This window comes from Diabrotica undecimpunctata, chromosome 2, assembly GCF_040954645.1.
Source record: "Diabrotica undecimpunctata isolate CICGRU chromosome 2, icDiaUnde3, whole genome shotgun sequence".
In the NCBI taxonomy this organism is placed as follows: domain Eukaryota; kingdom Metazoa; phylum Arthropoda; class Insecta; order Coleoptera; family Chrysomelidae; genus Diabrotica; species Diabrotica undecimpunctata.
This window is the reverse complement of record NC_092804.1, coordinates 146,760,005-146,780,714: the sequence shown is the minus strand read 5'-3', so window position 1 is coordinate 146,780,714 and position 20,710 is coordinate 146,760,005. Positions and strand designations below refer to the sequence as shown.

Genomic DNA, 20,710 nt, shown 5'->3' with positions numbered 1-20,710 from the left:
TAGTCCTCAAACTAACCTTAACCCTGAAATTGGTTAGTACTATTGGATACAAAGTGGTCAGACAATTTAATTACCTTGGCTCAGTCATCGTTAACAGTAGAGGGTGAGAAGATCAGATCACAATGGCTAGATCGGTAACAATCAAACTCACAAAAATATGTTCGAATACCGAAATTACAAACAACACAAAATTACGTCTTATTCGAGCATTAATATTTCCTATTGCCACCTTCGCTTTAGAAACATGGATCAACAAAAAGTCGAGAAAAAGCGTAGGTATAATGGAACTTAAAATGTGTGTCTACCGTAGAATATTACGTATACCATGAACAGCACATCCCACGAATAATTCAACACTAGAAGAACTTAAGATAAAAACTAGTCTCATCACAACTATCATCCAAAATATACCGAAATATTTGGACGTATAACTAGACAAAGAGAAGGCATGGAACGAATAATAGTTAAAGTCAATATAGCAGGCAAAAGATCCAGAGAAAGATATCTAGCACGATGGTTGGACTAAATAAAGGACATGATTGGTCACTCATTTTCCGAAGTAAAGTTTCAGAAGTAAAGTCAAGCAAATTACATGAGACCACTACGTCCTTACAAAAAAGAAAAGGTAGAAGTAAATATAAATACGTATTTATACAAACTGTGAAGTCAAAAAATAGATCTAAAAGATTAAACATTTGATTGAAGTATAAACCTAATTTGTAAATTTTACAAATTTACAGAGCCCTTTCGCAAAAATTAATTTTCAGTCCTTTTTATAAGATACAGATTTCTTTTATATCAGTTAGTGTACCACTGTATGTCATTGGTGGTAAAAACCTACTTACGAAAAAATTAATTGGTAAATTTTACAAATTGTCAAATCCCTTCGCCAAAAATTGTTTTTCAGGAAAATTTAATAATCTAGTATCACGAATGCTAAAAGTTAAAGTTAAGGTTTTGGAGATATTTAAAAAAAAACTAATTACATGGCGCCATCTTCAACGAGCTCTAGCTCCTTTAGAAAGCATTTTCGGACTACGTGAATTAGGTTAAATTGTCTTAAAATTATCTGAGCAATCTCCGGTCTTCATTAGCCAGGAGAGTTTCTGTACACCCTGTGTATTTAATAAGTATTTAAGATGTTATTTGGAGCTGGTGTTTTCCTGTATTTTATTTGAAATTCTGATATTGCGTAAAAATCAAGACATCTACAATTCACACATTAGAACAAAATACGATAAGCAAATCAAAGATAATGTCAATACTCGACATATCAAAATTTCGTAGAAATTACTAACCTCGTTAAAATTTTTTATTTTAAAGATAATACTTTTTTGCGCCAATAATCTATAATACTTATATTATTAAACGTGTTACTATTGTTCGCTTAAAAATAAAGAATATTATACAATTAAAAAGAAACGATAACACTTCACAAATATGCATATCTGTTTTGTTGGTTTTAAGGAATGATTTATGTTAATAATAATATGAGCAGAGTTAAGCCATGAGATACTCACGCTGTAAGAAGAAATTTCGCATCCGAGAGCTGAGAGAACTGGTGGAAACAAGAAAGACCACGGGGTCAGTAGGAGGCTTCAACCACCTATTTATGCCTTCGTTTTACCCAAGGCATTTATTTTATTCAAGCTGGGTCGATTTAGATATTTTAAAAATATCCATGCCTTCTACATGATAGTCAGATACTTTACCGTTTGAGCTAGCCGACCTTATAACTGGAGATTTCTAATCTATTTGTGGAGATATCACAAGTTAAAGAAAGCAGAATATTCGACTACATCATCTACGAAAGTCATGTAAAAGGGCCATATATAAAGGGTAAAATGTATCAAGTATGAGATATAAAAAAAGAAGATTATATATTGCAGAAAATACATTATCAATTCAAGGCCCTTTAAAAGCTACACCAGAAGTAAAGTTTGGACAAAAAAGAATCAACAACTAGACCTACGTATATTTGTTTGGAAAGTATAATCATATCTATATGATGTTTAGGGCAAAAATATTGCAGGTACACGATATAAAGTCATATAAAGAAGAAGAAGAAGGAACGAAGGATTAAGAATAATTGCGATTATATAGCTAACATTTATACATACAACAATTCTCTCGGATGCTTATATTACTGTAAACTAGAAAGTTATCAAGAAAACTGACATCAAGATAAAAATATTAACGATCGAACTAAAAAGCTTTCAGTATTATGGAAATTACAAAAGTTAAACCTGTATAATGGTATCAGTTTGTCATAAATATATTATGGACTAACGAGTAAATACTCACCGATCCGGACTTGGCCAGATGGACCTGGATTTCCACCAGAGTTTTTTGGTCTTCTCTTACGTGTTTGGATGCCATCCTTTTTCATACTCATCGGTCGGTTAACCTGCAACGATAAATAGAATTTGTTGATAGATAATCTTCCCATATGAACATTATCTTCATACGTTACGTATGTTAGATAGTGTATCTTATGTTTACAAGAGATTTTTATTGTTACTATTGCTCTATATCAAAAAAGATAATTTTTTGTATCTATATCTACCCCGGATAAACTGATATTTTCTACTGTAGAGATACTAATATTTATCATTTTACAATAACACAGTCTTTGATAAAAGACAGACAGCTTGTCTTGGTAGCTAAAATAAATGCATATATGTTGTATACACCAATTTGTGATAGATTGTAATATAGGCTTCTAGTCAATAAAAATATTCGGATAGTAACGCTTATTCATAATAATGAGAATGAGAACGGCAAAAGAAAAGGAAGAAAAGAGGAGAAAGGTAGTAAATGAAAAAGTAAAAAGCTACAAATTAAAAGAAGAAACATACAAGAAGATATTCCAGAAAAAATTAGACAATATTTTGAAAGGTAGGGCAAAAACTGCAAGTATAGAAGAAAAGTGGAAAAATCTCAAGACCAACTTAATCATAGCTGCTGAGGAAACTTGCGGGAAGACAAAAATAGCAAATAATAGCATGAGGAGAACTGAATGGTGGACGGACGAAATACGATGGAAAGTAAAGAACAAAAAAGAAAAATGGAAGAGATATCTAAGTACAAAGCGCCCTGCAGATTATGAGGCATATAAAGAAAAAAGAAAAGAGGTTAAAATAGCTATGAAAGCAGAAAAAGAAAGGTCATGGGAAAAGTTTGGACTAAAAATGACAAATAATTATAGAGAAAATCAAAAACTCTTCTATGGCGCATTAAAACAGCTCAGACAAAAGAAAGAAGACATGATGCCGAATATAAAAGACAAGAATGGAAAGGTAATAACAGAAGAAAGCCAAATAATGGAAAGATGGAGAAAACATTTCAAAGAGCTAACTCATACAGACGTAAACAATATAGTGGAGGTACAAGAAATAAATAAAGAATAAAAAATAGAACCCATAACAATTGAGGAACTAGAAAAGGCAATTGAAAGAGTTAAATTAGGCAAAGCACCAGGCAAGGATCATATCACTCCGGAAATGACAAAATTCATGGGAATAGAGGGAGTGGACAGCACGAAAGAACTAATGAATGATATCATAAAGAGAGCAGAAACACCACAGGACGGGAAGAAAGAAAATATACTACCAATACACAAAAAGGGCGACAAGAGAAACTGTAATAATTACCAAGGTATTACTATATCAAGTATTCCTGGGAAGGTATTCGCAAGAATAATAGAAACAAGAATAAAAACCCAAATAGAACCAACTATGGAAGATACACAATGTGGATTTAGGAAGGACAGAAGCAAGCAAGACCACATATTCACAATAAGACAAGTAAGTGAGAAAGTAATCAATAAAAATAGAGAAATACATATATGCTTTATTGATCTGGAAAAGGCGTTTGACATAATACAAAGAAAGGACGTATGGAGGACATTAAAGGAAAGAGGAGTTGACAGGATAACAATTGATGTAATAAAGGATATGTACAATAATAATACAAATACGGTGAGAACCAACAACGAGGAATCCGAAGAATTTACTACAAGTCAAGGCGTCAAATAGGGATGCGTATTGAGCCCACTTCTGTTCTTAGTGGTACTGGATGAAGCAATAAAGAAAGCCAAGAAAAGAATGAGAAAACTAACATTAGGATACTGGCAAATGAAACAGACTCAACTATGAGAGCTTCTATTTGCAGACGACATGGTTTTGATAGCAGAAAACAGAGAAGACCTACAGAACAACCTTGAAATTCTAGAAGAAGAAGTGACAAACATAAATATTAAAATAAATACAGAGAAAACAAAAACAATGATAATTTCAAGTAAGAGAAAGACACACGCAATACAATTAAACGGAAAACAACTAGAACAAGTGGAACATTTTAAATACCTAGGAGCAATAATTGAATCAAAGTTAATAAAAAAAATAATAAAATTTATGAATTAGTGCAAAAAAACTACTTTTTTGCAAATATCTCCGTAATTTATTTATCAATTTTAATTTAAAAAACTGGAAAATAAATACATTCTTGATATAAATAATGATATAAATATTGTTTATGTAAAATATAAGGGAAAAAACTTATAGACAAAAAATCAAATTGTGACCATAAATTATTGTTTAAAAAAACGCAAGGTAAAAATACGAGTACTTTTTCATCTATTCGTCATCTAGTAACCCCCACCTATATCTTAAAAGCTATTGATATCTGCGAAAAATTTTTCGACCTTTTTTTTAACCAGACTGGGCTAATAGTTAAAATAACTGCACCTGTATATCAGTGTTATAATTTTTCCAAACAAACAAAACAATATCAAGTTTTGTTACAATTGTTTTTTGTGTTTTGTATAAAAATTTATACATATAAAAAAAATGTAAACTAACTTCTGAATGGATTTTTATACAAAAATATTTTCTATCATTTTATTTGTTACTAAAAACTTACCCCGTGTAATTTAAAGTAAAGTCCGCAAGCGTTGCAAACAGGTTCCCCTTGATTATTTCTTCGCCAAAGAGTTGTGTTATTTGTTTTGCAATTTGCACATGATACACCATTTCTTCTGTTTCCTGTCTAAAAATTAATTTCGGTGTCAGTTTAATGATGGCTTTTTGGATAAGTGTCTTAAATACCTAATTTGACTAAAAGATAAAGAAAAATAAGTCGAATATAATGGTAATAATTATAATAAACAAATAGATAACACGTTACGCTAGATCAATTAAATATTATGGATATAAGCTTGTGTTTAATGTCACACCCTCTTTATAGTTTAAATATTAGATTATGAAATTCTTATATATCGAATAAAATACCGGTCTTGAAAGTATTATTTAGCTACAGCAACAACGATACAACTATTGATTCTTTTATTATCACCATCGCCTCAGATAATCAAGATGTGATTATAACGTATTGTTTGAAACTATTTTTTAAGAAAGCGTGATGTTAAACTAGAAAATATATTTCATGTTATCTCTCCCTTATGGCGCTACTGCCCAAGTCGTGCCCTGGCCTCTCCAGCATCCGCCTACAAGCATCCCTTTCCTTGACGTCTCTCCTCCAATAATCCACCCTTAATATCTCTTTAGCATCGGTTCTCACTTCGTATATCCAACTCTTCCTTGGTCTTCCTTCTGGCCGACGTCTCACCATATTTCCACTATTTTATGTTAGTATACTCATTACCTAGATAAACGAGTGAAGATTATTAAGAACAATTATGCAATAGCTTAGAAGAAGGCATAATGAGGAATAGGCAATCACTGTTAAAAAGGGGACTCCAAAGTGCTGGTGGTTTACAAATACAGTTGACTAAAGACAAAGAGCTCGTGGTTATAAGTGAACTCTTCCTGACGCGTCAAGACATTTGGAGTGTAGACCCACCCACAAAAGACGTAGTTCTCTTTAGCCTGGATGTACTTGATAAAGCCGTGAAATGTTTAAAACATTGAAAACCAACTTATTTCGACGAAATAATACCGAAAAGTTATTCAGGCAACCACCTAAAACCAAATTATATATTGAAATTAAAGAACTTCTCCTTGAAGAAACAAAAATTCCCCAAAATTTACAATTTACGATTTGCAAATTAGTACCTGGTGAAGAACAGACTAGAATAAAATTTTCGGAAGGAAAGTTTTCAAAGGTCAGTATTAATTCCAAAAAAACGCTTACCAATTTAGCTGTCCAGAAGGGGATGTTTTTTCCCTAAAGCTAGAAAAGTTACCTCAAAAAGAAAATGGTTCCGCAATGCCTTCAATTTTGCACCATGGTCTAGAACAGTTAAGAATATTGAAAAATAGCAGGCCCCCCAGATATAATTGCTGCTTAAAGGCTAGGAAGATCTCAACTAGGCAGGTAATAACTTTAGTGCCTCAACAGGGGTACCAAAAGGGGGGTATAACAGCCTAATAGGTCCAGTTTTATGGAACGTTTTGTATTCCTTATTTCTATAAGGATCCTGTTCTAAGGCTACCTCACCATGACGGAGTCTACAGAATAGGGTTTGCAGACGATTTGGTACTGAAAAGAGGTAATGAAGGCTTTACGAGAGACAAGGTATCCGAGGTACTTAATAAATTTTTACTCCGACTATCTGTCAGAGAGGAAAATTCTGGTAGAAAAAGAAGTGGTGGTTGACATGACGGCTGGAGGGCCGCAGGGGTCGGTCCTAGGATCCACGCTGTGGAACTTGGCATATGACGAGGTTGTGGGCCAACAATACGGAGAGAGTGTAACTTTTCCAGCTGCGTATGATCTCGCTATGCTGGTAATGGCACGGGACAGGGAGGATCTTATATTTGGTGCACAGCGTACATGAGACCAAGTCGAGGAATGGATGAAAATGATCGTCCAGTTTTAACAAAGGCGTACAGAAAGCAGCTCACCTGAGCAGATAGGAAGAGTCTATTGAGGGTGCATGCAGAACAGTCTCTGTTATCACCGGTAGTATTCTGGTGCACGTACTAGTGAAGGAAAGAGGAAGAATATACCAGAGAAAAAATGAAGAGATATCAATAGAACGTTTAAAAAAAGAAAGGAAGAGGTTGATAATTGTCTGTCAAGAGGAATGGGACGAGATGAGAAGAGTGGCGCAGTGGACGAAGTCGCTGATTCCTAATCTGAGAAGATGGATGAACTGCGGGCACTGGCGTTTGAATTACTTTCTGACGCAGATGCTCACAGGACTTGGTTGCTTCAGGACATACCTTTTCAGATTTGAAAAGGCAGAAAATGACAAATGCCTGAGCTGTGAAATGTATGACACTGTCTCACCCACTTTATTGATATGCGATTGATGAATAGATGAGAGCAGCCTGCTTAGGAGAGAACTAGAAAGTAGGGTGCAATCAGAAATGCTTAGGTCGTCAGGTCAGTGGAGAGCGGTTCAAAAATATGTGGGGAGAATGTTGGAAAGAAAGAAACAAGAAGAAAGGCAACCCGAAGCGAGGCAGAATGAGAAGGGGCGAGATTAAACATGAACAGGGAGGAGCAGAGGGGGAGAAGAATTCAGTGGTAGTGAGAAAGTGCTAGAATGCGTGAGACTTGTGCGTGAATGAGAGATCGGTTGAATGCCGTGCCCATGTTGCGTCCCAATCAGGGCGATTCGACCGGTAATTGACCGAAGAGGAGGGTGTTTCTTTAGCAGGTAGTTCTTTGAACAAGCCCTGCGTGCGGTCTATGATATCATCTGGCTACGTAGAAGGAATCATCCTTCATAACCGAAGCTGTAAGGCGGTTTTGCCTACCTTCTAGGACCTCGGTATGTAGATATGTTTCGAACATTTGGACCATCCCCCCCCTACCCCCCGCCTCATAAAAGACGAAAAAAAAAGACGATTTGGTACGATTAATAACAGTCTGTGGTAAGAAGGAGTTGATATTTATATTAAATAAAACACTGTGGGAAATAAATCACAATATAAGGAAAAAGACGTGTTGGAAGACCAAAAATAGAGATGGGAGAACGAAGGATCTAGATGAGGATGCCAAAAACTTCCTAAAAACACGTTCTTGGAAAAGAGCAACAGTAGGTAGAGATCTTTGGAAAAGCTTACTGAAGAAGGCCAAGGCCCCACTTGGGCTGTAGTACCACTAGATGTATGGATCCTAACCAAAATGTTTAATATTTTCTTTTATTGTACAGTATGCAGTCTTGTCGTGGTTTGAGAAATCTTAATACACGGATATAAAACGAATCCAGAGCTGAGTTCATTAAAGAAACAGGCGCCTTTCATTAAAAAACTTTTTAAAACTAAAGGAATAGTAATTATAAAATTCAGTTTTAAATAATATGGCACATTTTCGCTGGCGGTTTTCTCATAATAGCCCAGTGGCCGTTTAGGAATATTCGCCATCTCCTCTATAGCCAGTCCAAGCTTGCATGCGTAAGAGAAATGCAGTATAAAAAAGTTGACATTCTTGAGAAGTAGACAAAGAGAAGGATGTGAATATAATATTGAGATATGCCAAGAAAACTTTACAAGTGACAAAGAAAACTATAGTAATTAATGCAAATTGCAGTATCGTAAATTATTATAAACACATGATCTAAAATTATTTCATATTAAAGTGATTAAAACAAATGTTTTATTAATCGGAAAATTAGTTTGGTGCCTGCATTTTGCAGTAATGTTTTGATTTAATAAGGACAGTGTTCAAAGTATTAAAAATAGCAAACACTAAAGAAATATTTTGTTAATAGAAAGGTAAGTTTTAAGTGAAAAGGTATTGTTATGTAAATTCTCCCGCCATTATAAAGATTTTTCTAAAAACTAGCAATTTCATAACGGTCTAAATTAAATTTTTATAAATAACCATAGGCGATAACTTCACATAGGTACCACAAATAAAAGGGATACGATCTTGTGTGGTTACTGAACATGCTTTCAAATAAATTTCTTATCTCTTTTACTTGGCCCCATTTCACGTTTGTGTACTTAACGATAAGTACTCATCGAGAATGTACCGTTTAATATGTTACTCTTTCTTAGCAAATAACGATAAAATTGATATATTTGGATGTATTTGTAATATTGTCACTTGAAGTGTCCTCTGTATAATGACTGATTTCTTGAAATTAAGGCGTCAAAAAGAGATCATTTAAAAATAAATAATACTAAAAAGTAAATACCTTCAAGGATTTGTACGACATACTTGAATTTGTTCGTATTATTTTTTAAGTTGATATTACTTTTAAAATAACAAGCACTGCTAATGAGTGATATTAAGTTAAAATGTTTAAACGGTAAAACCAGACCAAATAAATTGGAAAATAAAAACCTCTTTCATGAAACCCTTTGATACAGATATCTAGAAACTGCTTTTGCGGTTTCCTCCAATCTTTGCGCAAAGAATGGAGGAGTTTAAGGGAGGCCTATGTCTAGCAGTGGAAGTGATAAATGTAGGCTGGATGATGATGATGATGATGATGATGATGATGATGATGATGATGATAAACAAAATATACAAAAGATTAAATGTCTTTTTTTACTTATAAAAAATATATAAACAATGTAAGATCGCTATTTAATTTCAAACACTAAAGTTGAAGACCGGTAAATTATATGGAAAAGTGGCACTTTTTTATATAAATTGTTGGACAAAATTAACGCACCACTCATATTTTTCTCAATAATCTTTATTTATTGATAATTTACTGTACGACAAGTTGCCTATGGACCTTGTTTGACAGTGACAGTTGTTATGTAAGCTAATAGTAGTCTTGTTTTAACAATAATTTGTATTAAACTTCGTTTTAGACTAAAAGTAGGTTAAATTTTTCATAAAAAGTGCCCATTAAAGCAAAGTGCTTGTGATAAACAAGCTTTTTATTGTGATATTTTTCATCACATGCAAATCAAATAAAAAAATGAACCACCAAAGAAATTTGTCAAGGGAGGAGGCAGTGCGAGTCGACTCTCCTAGATAAAGGATATTCAATGCGATACGTTGCAGGTTTGTTAGGAAAATATCATTCCAGCATCAGTCGAAAGGTGAGGCGATATAATGAAATAGAGTCGTACCATCGAAGACCAGGTCAAGAGCGAAAACGTTGCACTAATCAAATTGATGATCGTTTTTAAAAACAACGTGCTCTCAGAGATAGGAGAGTCACCAGCAATTTGCTAAAAAATGAACTAGCAGATGTTCGAAATGTCGCGATATCGTCTCGAACAGTTAGAAGACGTCTACATGAAGCAGAATTGAGCAACAGGAAAACTGCCAAACGAGTCCTTTTCTTCCATGAGACTAGAGTAAGCCTAAAAGCTCCAGATGGTCGTAAGCGTGTCTGGCGAAGGCAAGGAGATAGGTTTGCCAGCTGCAATATCTCTCCTAATTGATGATCCTGAACTGAAAGGTGTGGACACCTTCGTCTACCTGGGCTTGCTGCTGGCCAAAGACAACAATGTCAGCAAAGAAATTAAAAGAAGAATAGTGCTTGCCAATAAGTGCTATTATGGCTTGAGGAAACAGATGGCCCCAAAACTACCCAGAAAAATTAAAGTTACCATATATAAAACACTAATAAGGCCAGTGTTAACATACCGGTCAGAAATGTGGTAACTTACACAGAACGACCAAGAATTGCTTAAACGTTTCGAGAGAAAAATTCTAAGGAAAATATATGGAGGAATCCAAGAACAGGGTTTGTGGCGTAGGCGCTACAACTTTGAGTTATATAGAAGTTTTGGGGAACCTAACGTTGTAAAATGTATTAAATTAGAACGCCTTCGATGAATAGGACATGTAATTAGGCGAAATGAAGATGCAACGATTAGAAAAATTTTCGACCGAAGAGGCCTAGTGGGAAGACGAGCCAGTAAAAGACCAAAACTTAGGTATCAAGATAACATAGAGGATGATCTAAAATCCATCGGAATTAAAGCATGGAGAAGAGTTGCAGAGACAGGGGTGAGAGTTTTAGTGAAAAAGCATAGAAAAATTAAAATGAGAGTTTGTAAAGTTATTTTTATTAATTTGTTGCTTAATTATTCCAAAATTAGCTTCAAAAGTCGATATTGTGAAAGTTATTAATTAGTTCTGTGAAAATACACAAACAACTTTAATTTCGCTTGATAATAGAAACAATAATACATCTAGATCAGCTATAAAAACTTCAAGAAGTTTCACGTAACAGTTATTTCAAAATTGAAATTGTTTATCCCAGAAAGCTTTTATCTATAACGTTATTATAAGTAAACTATTAAGTCTAGATGCATTCTGAAAGCACAAAATTGAAGAGAAAGCTGTGGTAAACGTTGTTAAAAAGGTTTACAAAAGTACTGTGATTTTATGATGAGTCAAAAGTACTATGACCCTTAGAACCTGAATTAACCCTTTTTCTATTGCTGATTTTACTATTTCAAAAACTGAATTCATTAATTTAAATTTATAAAAGTCCCAACATCTCCGGTTTTAATAAATGGAAATTGATGTTTTTGTGTAAATGTATATTAATTTTATGTTTATGTTATTATATTTGTAATTTTTTTAAGATAAAGTAATTGTAAAGATAATAAGCATATTTCAATCAAAATTAATACGTAAAAATTTAATTTTCAAATAAAAAATTATTTTTTTTGTTAAATTTATTGTTAAAAGATATTATTTATAACTATAATTCATAAATATTTAAGTTGCCTATCATTTCATAACCTTCTCTACTAATAATAAAAGAAAAGTAAAATTTTGCAAAATAAATATTTATTTTAAACCAGCTGATCCGCCGAACTTCGTATCACCTTAAAAGTAAATAATGTATCAAAGTTCAATAAGTTCCTCTTTCGGGTATTTAATCTGGTAATCACTGAGAAATTCAATGAATCCGGTCGAGGTGTCAATAGCGACTTTACCATTTCCAATATCTAACAACTGCTTCGAAAACACAATTGCACTTTGATCTTGTTGAAAAATTTGTCAATTGGAGCGTCTTTACGAGCAGCCGCAAACTGGATGATGTTTGGCATGCATTTAGTTCGTCCGCAACAGTTAATTCTTCGTCTTCTTCACGTACCATGTCCTTTCAGAACGTTGGTTATCATCATAGCTATCTTAATTTTATTCACTACCACCCTAAATAGCATGCTTGTATCAATACCATACCAATATCGCAAGTTCTTCAACTATGAAGTATTTCTTTGTCCTGGACTGCGTTTGCCTACTATTTTCCCTTGCATAATATTTTGTAGCAATCTATATTAGCAGTTAATTGGGGAATAATTGTTAAATAAGGAACAGTCTGAAAATAGAATCATTGCTTCACCAAAAATATTTTGAATTTTGATTTTGAATAACCGAAAAAAGCAGAAACACATATATCACAGAAAGTGATGGAGTCGAAGAGAGCTGAGCAAAAACTAAGTCTAATATCTTAGCCTCGGCCGAAGAACTCCATGGTTTTGTACAGAACTGAAGAAAAAATGTAAAGAAAAGAAAAAAACTTACCTGAAATACATGTCAACCAAAACACAAGAGGCATAAAACAATTACAAGACAATTAGAAACGAACCACATGCGCCTGTAAGAAAAATAAAAAATGATCACGGGAAACACTTTTCGAAAGAAATGGAACATAATTTTTACGGTCTGTAAAAGGAAATATGGCGCTTCATAAGAGGTCAAAGAACGGAGGTAAAGTAACTAATAGAACCAAAACACATAGAAATGGATACGTGGATTACCTACCTAAAAAAGCTCTATTCAAAGGAAGAACAAACGACACTCAAACCGGAAACACCAGAAATTACCACAAATGAAAAACTTAATATAAATGTACAGGAAGTTCGGAAAATACTTGAAAACCTGAAGAGCAGAAAAGCAGCAGGTAAAGACGGTATACCAAACGAATTACTGATATATTGTGGAGCAGCAATGACAGAATAATTAACAACATTAATTAATAAAATTATAAAACACAATAAAATACCAGAAGAATGGAAAACGAGCAAACTAATTCTACTATTCAAAAAAGGAGTTAAAAAACAGCCCGAAAACTACAGAGGTATAAACACTCTTCTTGCATCTTTCTATTGATGTTTCTCTTTCTTCTCTTTTTTTGGCTGCTGTCAAATATTCTCTTCTCTTATAGAGATGGCCCTCCTCCTTTCTGATTTGGGTCCTCCAATGTTAGTGTCTGGGGGCTAGGGAGACTGAGACCTCGGAAACCCTGACAAAGACATCGAAGGGGATGTCGAAAGCTCGGCGTAATGATAATCGACGCGATTCCACCCGGAAGATTGGTGAGTTTAATATTAATTTGTGTAATAGTATTAATCTTAGCTCTAAGTTTAATATATATACAGTAAAACCTCCCTTAACCGAAACCTTTTCAACCGAAACCTCGTTTAACCGAAACGGCTGAGTTTCAATAATTTCGTCAATAAAAAGTAAATTTTTATCGCAAAACGTAAACAATTCCATTAATTTCACTCACCGATTGATGCCTATGTGTGTTGGGAAATCAAAAAAACCAAGAGCTCTAAAATATATTTCCGAACAAGCACTTCCAGCTTTTTATAAAGGTCAAAAAAGCTCATGGATGTCGACCAGAATGGTTCTAACATGAATTCGTCCCAAGTGTAAAATCCTTTTTAAAATCAAAAAACCTTTCCATCAAAGCATTGTTGCTTGTTGACAATGCGATAACTCACCCTCAAAATCTACAAAATGGTGAGAATTGTCAGACTTTTGCCACGGAATGTCACGAGCTTAATTCAGCCGTTAGACCAGGGAGTAATAGAGACATTCAACAGACATTATAGAGGAGCATTCTTAAGATATCTGTTATTACAGAAGACAAATTAATCCAAAAGTGTTGATTCTCAAATCTTTAACAATGAAACATGTTGTTTATTGGTCTACTGAGTCGTGGGCCAAGATCAAATCTTCAAATGCTGGAACAAACTTTTTGATGGGATTTTGATTGAGGATCCTGAAGAAGAAAATGGTAAAGAAACGACAGAAAAAAATAACCCTTTAATAAAAATTTTGCCGGGATGTGACGAAATTAACCAAGAAGAGATACGTGAGTGGTTAGCAGCCCATGACTCAGAAAGTGAATTCATCGACCAGAACATCATTGATATGGTTCTTCATCCAGACAACCTGAGCGTATCAGACGACGAAGATGACGACCCAACAGACAACAGGCAGCACGAGACCGCCGACTCGCGCTGCCTTCAATGATTTTCAATGCCGTAGAGGTAAGAACTTTATACAGTAGGCCTAATTAGTTAAGGACACGACTAGGTTCTTAATTTTTGTTGTTTTTAGTTTTGTCCTTTTCAGATTGCTTTACTTTTCGTCGAACAATCGAATGTGGCAAACTCATGACGTTCTGCAAATGAAAGATGAAGAGATATAGCTGCAAAACATCGTTGTCAAACAAAAACGCAAAAGAAAACAGAAGATTTCTTTAAAAAAGCATGTTAAGCTTGTTCATTTTCCTTAATTTTATTACTTTATATTATATTCTTTGACCAAGAATACTATAAAAAACAATTTTATAGTATTCCTCCCCCCCCCCCCCAATATTTCGGTTAATGGATATATATATATATATATATATATATATATATATATATATATATATATATATATATATATATTTGTATACGAATTCTATTTATAATAACTTACTTAGTTCGTTAAAGGTGTCCAACATTGGATGTTGTACCATAAAACATCTTATTGATAGAATGTCGAATAACTTACTGTAAGATTGAGACATACATTAACATTAGTGTAATAAATGTACTGGTGTTGTCAGTCACGATATATGTTCGTATCAGATATTCGAATGAATTTGTTGCAGTCTCCGATAGAGTTATACTTATTCATTTCCTTGGAAAAGTTAACATAAACATACAAGCTTACGCACATACAGCAGACAAATCGGCAGAAGGACTAACGCAATTATATCAACAACTGGATGGGAAATTAAAAGAGAGTAAAAATCACGAAATTAACATCGTATTAAGATATGTTAATAAGAAAGTTACATAAGGGGCTGTAATACATAGTCAGATAGCATAACCTAGGCTAGAGAAACAACAAATGTTTTATGGAAAATTAGTTAAACGTTAAACCCTCCTCCAGGTCATATAAAGGAAAAAATATATAAAGAATAGTAGGAAAATGTAACTTGTCTGACACTGTTTCTGACAAAATGTTGGAGTGTAATAAATGTACAGTGGAGACAAACAGAATGCATAGAGAAATAGGTATAAACGCTGTGACTGTGGGAGAGATGATCGTGAAGATGATGGGAAGTAATGAGCGATGGAATAGTGTTCACAATTACATCCAAACAGTAATTAAAAAGAAAGAAGAAGAGAAACACTAACCGGCTCAGAGATAAGGTCTAGATATCAGAAGAAAGTGTTCCAAAAAGGTCGTCGGCCTTACAGTGGCCATCCCACTTTCGGAGTACTGTACGTGCGACAGTCAACTGCGCACAAGTAGAAGAGGGTGGTTTTGGTTGGTAGGTAGTAGTAAGCTCGATCTAATAACCTTATTGAAAGAGCAACGCTAAACAGAAATATCGTATCAAAAATCAATAGAAGAAATCTAAACTCATAGGAATATATTATTCTGATAAGTAACATTAAGACATAAGTTGATAAGTATAAATTAAGAAAACAATGGCTCAATGACAAGTACAAAGCACCAGTAAGAAATCATTGGGACACGAAAACGAATGACATCCTTTAGACTCCAAATGAGTATTAAAAATATTTTAAAATAAAACTAGGTCTCTGTTGAAATTTATGCAACTTTCTGAATAATTTAATTTATTTTGTTGCCGTTTATTTTTATTTTTAATCGATCCAGCTCTGGTTTAAACTTAAAGCTTGCCTGGTTGAATAATAATAACATTTATATTTCTTAGCAGTTCAGTAAGAACACAAGATTTAACGATAATTTTTATAACATTTAGTGTATTTGGTGGATCTAGATCTCTTCATTTTCTTAAAATAAATTATTATTAATTAAAATAATTATACTCTTAAATTATTTTATAATTTAAAAATATACTACCAAGAGGCGAAATATGGAACGAAAGTTTAATTAGTATATTTAACTGGATATTGGATTACACAAAAATTTTAATTTAAAAGACAATATGCTCAGTGGCGTTGCTAGGGTGGGGTGGGGGGTGCGGTCCGGCTCAGGTATCATCCTTTTGGGGTGACACCCGAGAGACCCGATCACAAATGAATGAATCGTTAACTTTACTCATTTACAATCAAAATACAATTCGATAATATTTTGTCGAAAACCGAGTTTTTTGTCAAAAAAATCACAATCCAGGTGTGAACAAAAATTGGCGCCGTCGATCTGCGAATTCACTGGTGACTCAAATTGGAAAATACTCCAGAAGCAGTGCCGTTTTCTTCCTTACTATCTTTACGACGCGACGATACCTGTTTTATCTGTTGCACGATTAGACACGATTTCTACCAATTACCGATATGATCAACACATCAAGATATATTATGATCGTATATCATATTTGTGCAGTTATGTATGTGACTGCGTAACTGCATTAATTGTTGATTGCTGCCAGGGCCGCTTTATCCATTCGGCAATATAGGCAGTTACCTAGGGCGGCAAATTATGAGAGAGCGGCAAAAATACTACAGAAAAAAATATTTATATATAAAAATTAAAAGCGAATAACATTTAAGTACATCCATCAATGGAATAGTAGTGGGCATTCAGTTCTAGAAAACAAATTGCATTCTCTTGACACTATACATTCAAAAAGAACGGAAGTCGTAAATACCAAAAGATGACAGAACAATAGAATATTTAATTATGAATACTCCACAATAGGAGCTGAATATTGACTTTTCATGTTTTGCCATTAGAGAGCATTCGACTGGAATAAACAGATCACTAACAAGGAATCATTTTTTCAGAATAATTTTGAACGGTGAAATAAAGATCAGGAATTGGCTACTTAATTCTACATCCGAGAAATAATGTATTTTGTATTCCTTGCCGTGTATTTTAGGCGCAACTGACTTCTTTCACTACAGGTTTTAATGATTGGAAGAATGCTGACGTCAGATTAAAACAACATGAAGAATCAAAGGACCACACGGAGAATGTCTTGAGTTTATTCAATCGAGGTAACTTAAAATTAATTTATATTTTTAATATCTCTGACGACGAATGAAAAACTGCAGCTGTGAAATATCAAGCACTTTCTATATTTGAAACAATAGACACTTTTGAAATGGCTTTATTAGCTGTCATTTGGCAACATATTTTAAAAAGAGTGAACCTATCCAATAAGTATGTCCAGAGTCCTGCAATGGCTCTGGGTTCTGTCGTTAAAGAGTATGAAGGATTCTTCAAATCTATCTATCTCTATCTCTTTCAAATTACTTTACCTCAATCAAAAATAATTTTGCCACTTATGAAGAGGTAGCCAAAAAATTGTGCCCAAATAAAACATATAAAAAAATAAGTAAGAGAAAAAGAAAAATTCAATTTGACTAGGGGGCCGATGAAGAACTAAACTTTTCAGCTAGTGATGAGATGAAAATCCACGCATTCTATATTATAATCGACACTCTGATAAGAGAACTGAATATACGTATGGAATCTTGTCGACTTGTTTATCAACGTTTTCGTGTTATAACAGATTTGCCAAAATTAAACAATGAAGAAATTATTAAAGAAGCCGAAAATCTGATACAAATTTATAAAGAAGACCTAGATACAACATTCATACATAAATGCATTCATTTAAAGGGTCATTTGGACACCACAATAAAATCACCAATTGACATATCTAAATATTTGAAGAAGAATGGATTGAAATATATTTTCCCTACTTTTCACATTGCTTTGCGCATTTATTTGTGCATCCCAGTTGCCAACGTGTCCGCTGAAAAGTCATTGTCGAAAATTTCAAGAAATAAAAATAATTTCCGATCAATTATGACGCGAGAACGTCTTAACAATTTGTCGATTTTATCCATAGAAAGTGACGTAACAAAGGCGATAAATTATGACGATATTACATATAGATGATTTTGCTAAAGAAAAATCAAGGAAGAAATCTATGATGTGATCGAACTGGAATGACAATATTTTCTATTATATGTATATAAACATCGTAGTTTAATTCCATTTTTAATGCATTTTTATTTAAATAAAAAATTCTGCTTGTAATTTTTTTACAATGAGCACAAGGGGCGACAAAATAGGGGCACTTCGTTTATATATTGAAGAAAAACTTAATCATATTATAGATGAAGTAATATATTTTGCCACGAAAAAATGTAAGAACTATGATATTTCCTAAATGTTAATGGAACTAAATGTTAATGGAAGAAAACTGAGTCACATCTCTATTAATTTATATTTATTAATTACTTTAACTACTTTACTTTAACTTCATTTCTCTTTTTACTATTTTTTATTTAAAAGTAGTTGGCGCCCTCTGTTTTTCTTTTATTCCTCTGTCTTTCTTTATTCTCTCTTTCTGTTCCGTAGAATAAATATTCGCCCTCTCTATTTCTGTCCGGTAGACTAGATATTCTGTTCCATGTTGACAAAAGCTATTTTTATCATAGGCTTACGTCCTATGTCATCTGTGCTAACTTCATTTCAATTTCCCACTTAGTTTCTGTCAGTCAACTTTTCTAACATAGTGGGAATATAATTTTTTGCATTTTTTTGAAATTTATAAACGAGAGCAAACATTATTATAAGCCCCATTTTATGGTCTATAAAATTCTCTTGGGGTAAGTACCTACTTTCATTGTAATCTTTATTCCATAATTCTGACAGCGTTTCCGATATTCATAACCTCACTTCTTTGGAAACCACGCTTCTTGAATTAATCATAATTTTTTCTTAATTTTGTGCAGTAGAAATCTTAACAGAATTTAACTAAATGTAATAATAATTCTATTCCATTTTATCCTTGATATCTGCTATTTGTTTCATTGTAATTTTGTAAAATGGCAAGAAAGTTAAACCCCTTTTGATGTGTCTAATGCAAATTGATGTTGTATTTTTAGTTTATTGGGTTTATTAACAACATTCCAATTTTATTGACCGGTTTGAAAATTTATTGACCACGTTCGAGTTTATTGGCTGGATTAATCAAATCATAAATATTTATTAACCATTGAAGGACCTAACCTAAATTCTTAACAAAATATGGAAATTTATTGACCATTGGAGGACCTAACATCTACAACACACAAGCAGCCCATTGAAGTCATAAGTATCAATAATTATTGTTAAGCTTTGGCAGGGTGGATTATTGTTTGTTTTTTATTCTTTTTAATAAATATGTTTAGTTAAAATTTGTCAATGTATTTTAAAATTTTTTGTCAGCATCGCTAAATGACTTTTAATGGCTACAAAATCAACTTTCAAGTGTTGTTCTTTAACTTTGTAAGTTTTAAAACATTCATCCTATCACCTTAATACAAACATTTATAGGTTTTTTGCAATGTCGAGGCATTGGGTTCACTCAAGACGCGCAGCTCCTCTGGACTGGATCAGATACCACCTAAGGCGGTAAAGGGTCTAGGACGGGCGAAGCCTGCGTGGCTTCTGGAACACATGAATGCACTGCTGGAAGCACAAACCTTTCCTGAGCCTTGGAGGACATCGAGGTTAGTACTGCTCCCCAAGGATGGAGAAAAGTATCGTCCCATCTGTCTTCTTCCATGCATCGGTAAGTTGTATGAAAGGATGCTACGAGTACGCATAGTGAACATAATTGAGAGGTCAGGTGGTTTATCTCGGAGGCAATTTAGTTTATGTAAAGGAAAAATCACGATTGATGCAATCGTTAGTGTACTCGAAACATTGCGAAACAAAAGGGATGAACATCGCTAAGCGGCCCTGCTGTTGTTCGATGTTAGGAATGCATTGAATACGCTGCAGTAGAACGAGGTATTGAAGGCAATGGAGGAGAGAGAATGTTCTGGTTACCTGATGAATGTGGTGGCGGAGTATCTGGCCGAAAGAAGAAATATGGTGGAAAAGGGCACGATCGTGGACGTGACGGCTATGGAACCTGGCATATGACGGGGTTATGATCTCTGGATACGGAGAGGGTACATTTCCCTTCGCATTCGCGAATGACCTTGTACTGGTAGTGGCCCGGGATGAGCCAGATCTCAAATACCTGGTTCGGAACGCAGGCCGTGTCGTAAAGAAATGGATGACGGAGCACGGACTGAAACTTGCGACAAAGAAAACCGAAGCCATCATTCTGAAGGGGAAAAGGAACAGGCAAAGTGTTGAATTATAATGTGCGGGAGCATATCTAACACCCAAGAAACACGTAAAGTACCTAGGAGTGACATTGCACCAGAATGGAAAATGGGGGAAGCACGTGCAGGAGGTGACTCGGAAGGCTGCGAATAGTACGACTTCGTTAAGGAGGGTGATGCCCAACATTGGGAGACCCAAATCCGAAAGGAAGAGGGTCTTACACGGTGTTGTACAGACGATCGTCCTCTACGCGGCAGAAGCCTGGAGCGGGGCGGTAAAAATAACGGTTTATATGAGGGTCATGACACGAGTGGACAGAATAAGTCTGTTGCAAGTGGCATGCACCTGCAGGACTGTGTCTGCGGTAGCGTTGTGGATCATCACTGGATGTGTTTCGTTACATGTTTTGGCGGTGAAAAGAAAAGAGCTCTATGAGAGAAGAGGCCAAACCTTACTATGGCCGAGAGAAGACAGG

At 34.2% G+C, this 20,710-nt stretch overlaps 1 protein-coding gene across 5 annotated transcripts in view; it reads right to left on the bottom strand.

Annotated features, from left to right (window-relative positions):
* The window catches only part of LOC140435026 (uncharacterized), a 99,600-nt gene that overhangs the window by 27,546 nt on the left and 51,344 nt on the right, over positions 1 to 20,710 (bottom strand). For all 5 annotated transcript variants that reach the window (XM_072523693.1, XM_072523695.1, XM_072523692.1 and 2 more), the window contains exons 4-5: positions 4,924 to 5,049; positions 2,305 to 2,407 (exon numbers count right to left, since the gene is read on the bottom strand). In XM_072523693.1, the coding sequence (XP_072379794.1) occupies positions 2,305 to 2,407; positions 4,924 to 5,049 (229 nt within the window). The remainder of the gene's footprint in view (positions 1 to 2,304; positions 2,408 to 4,923; positions 5,050 to 20,710) is intronic.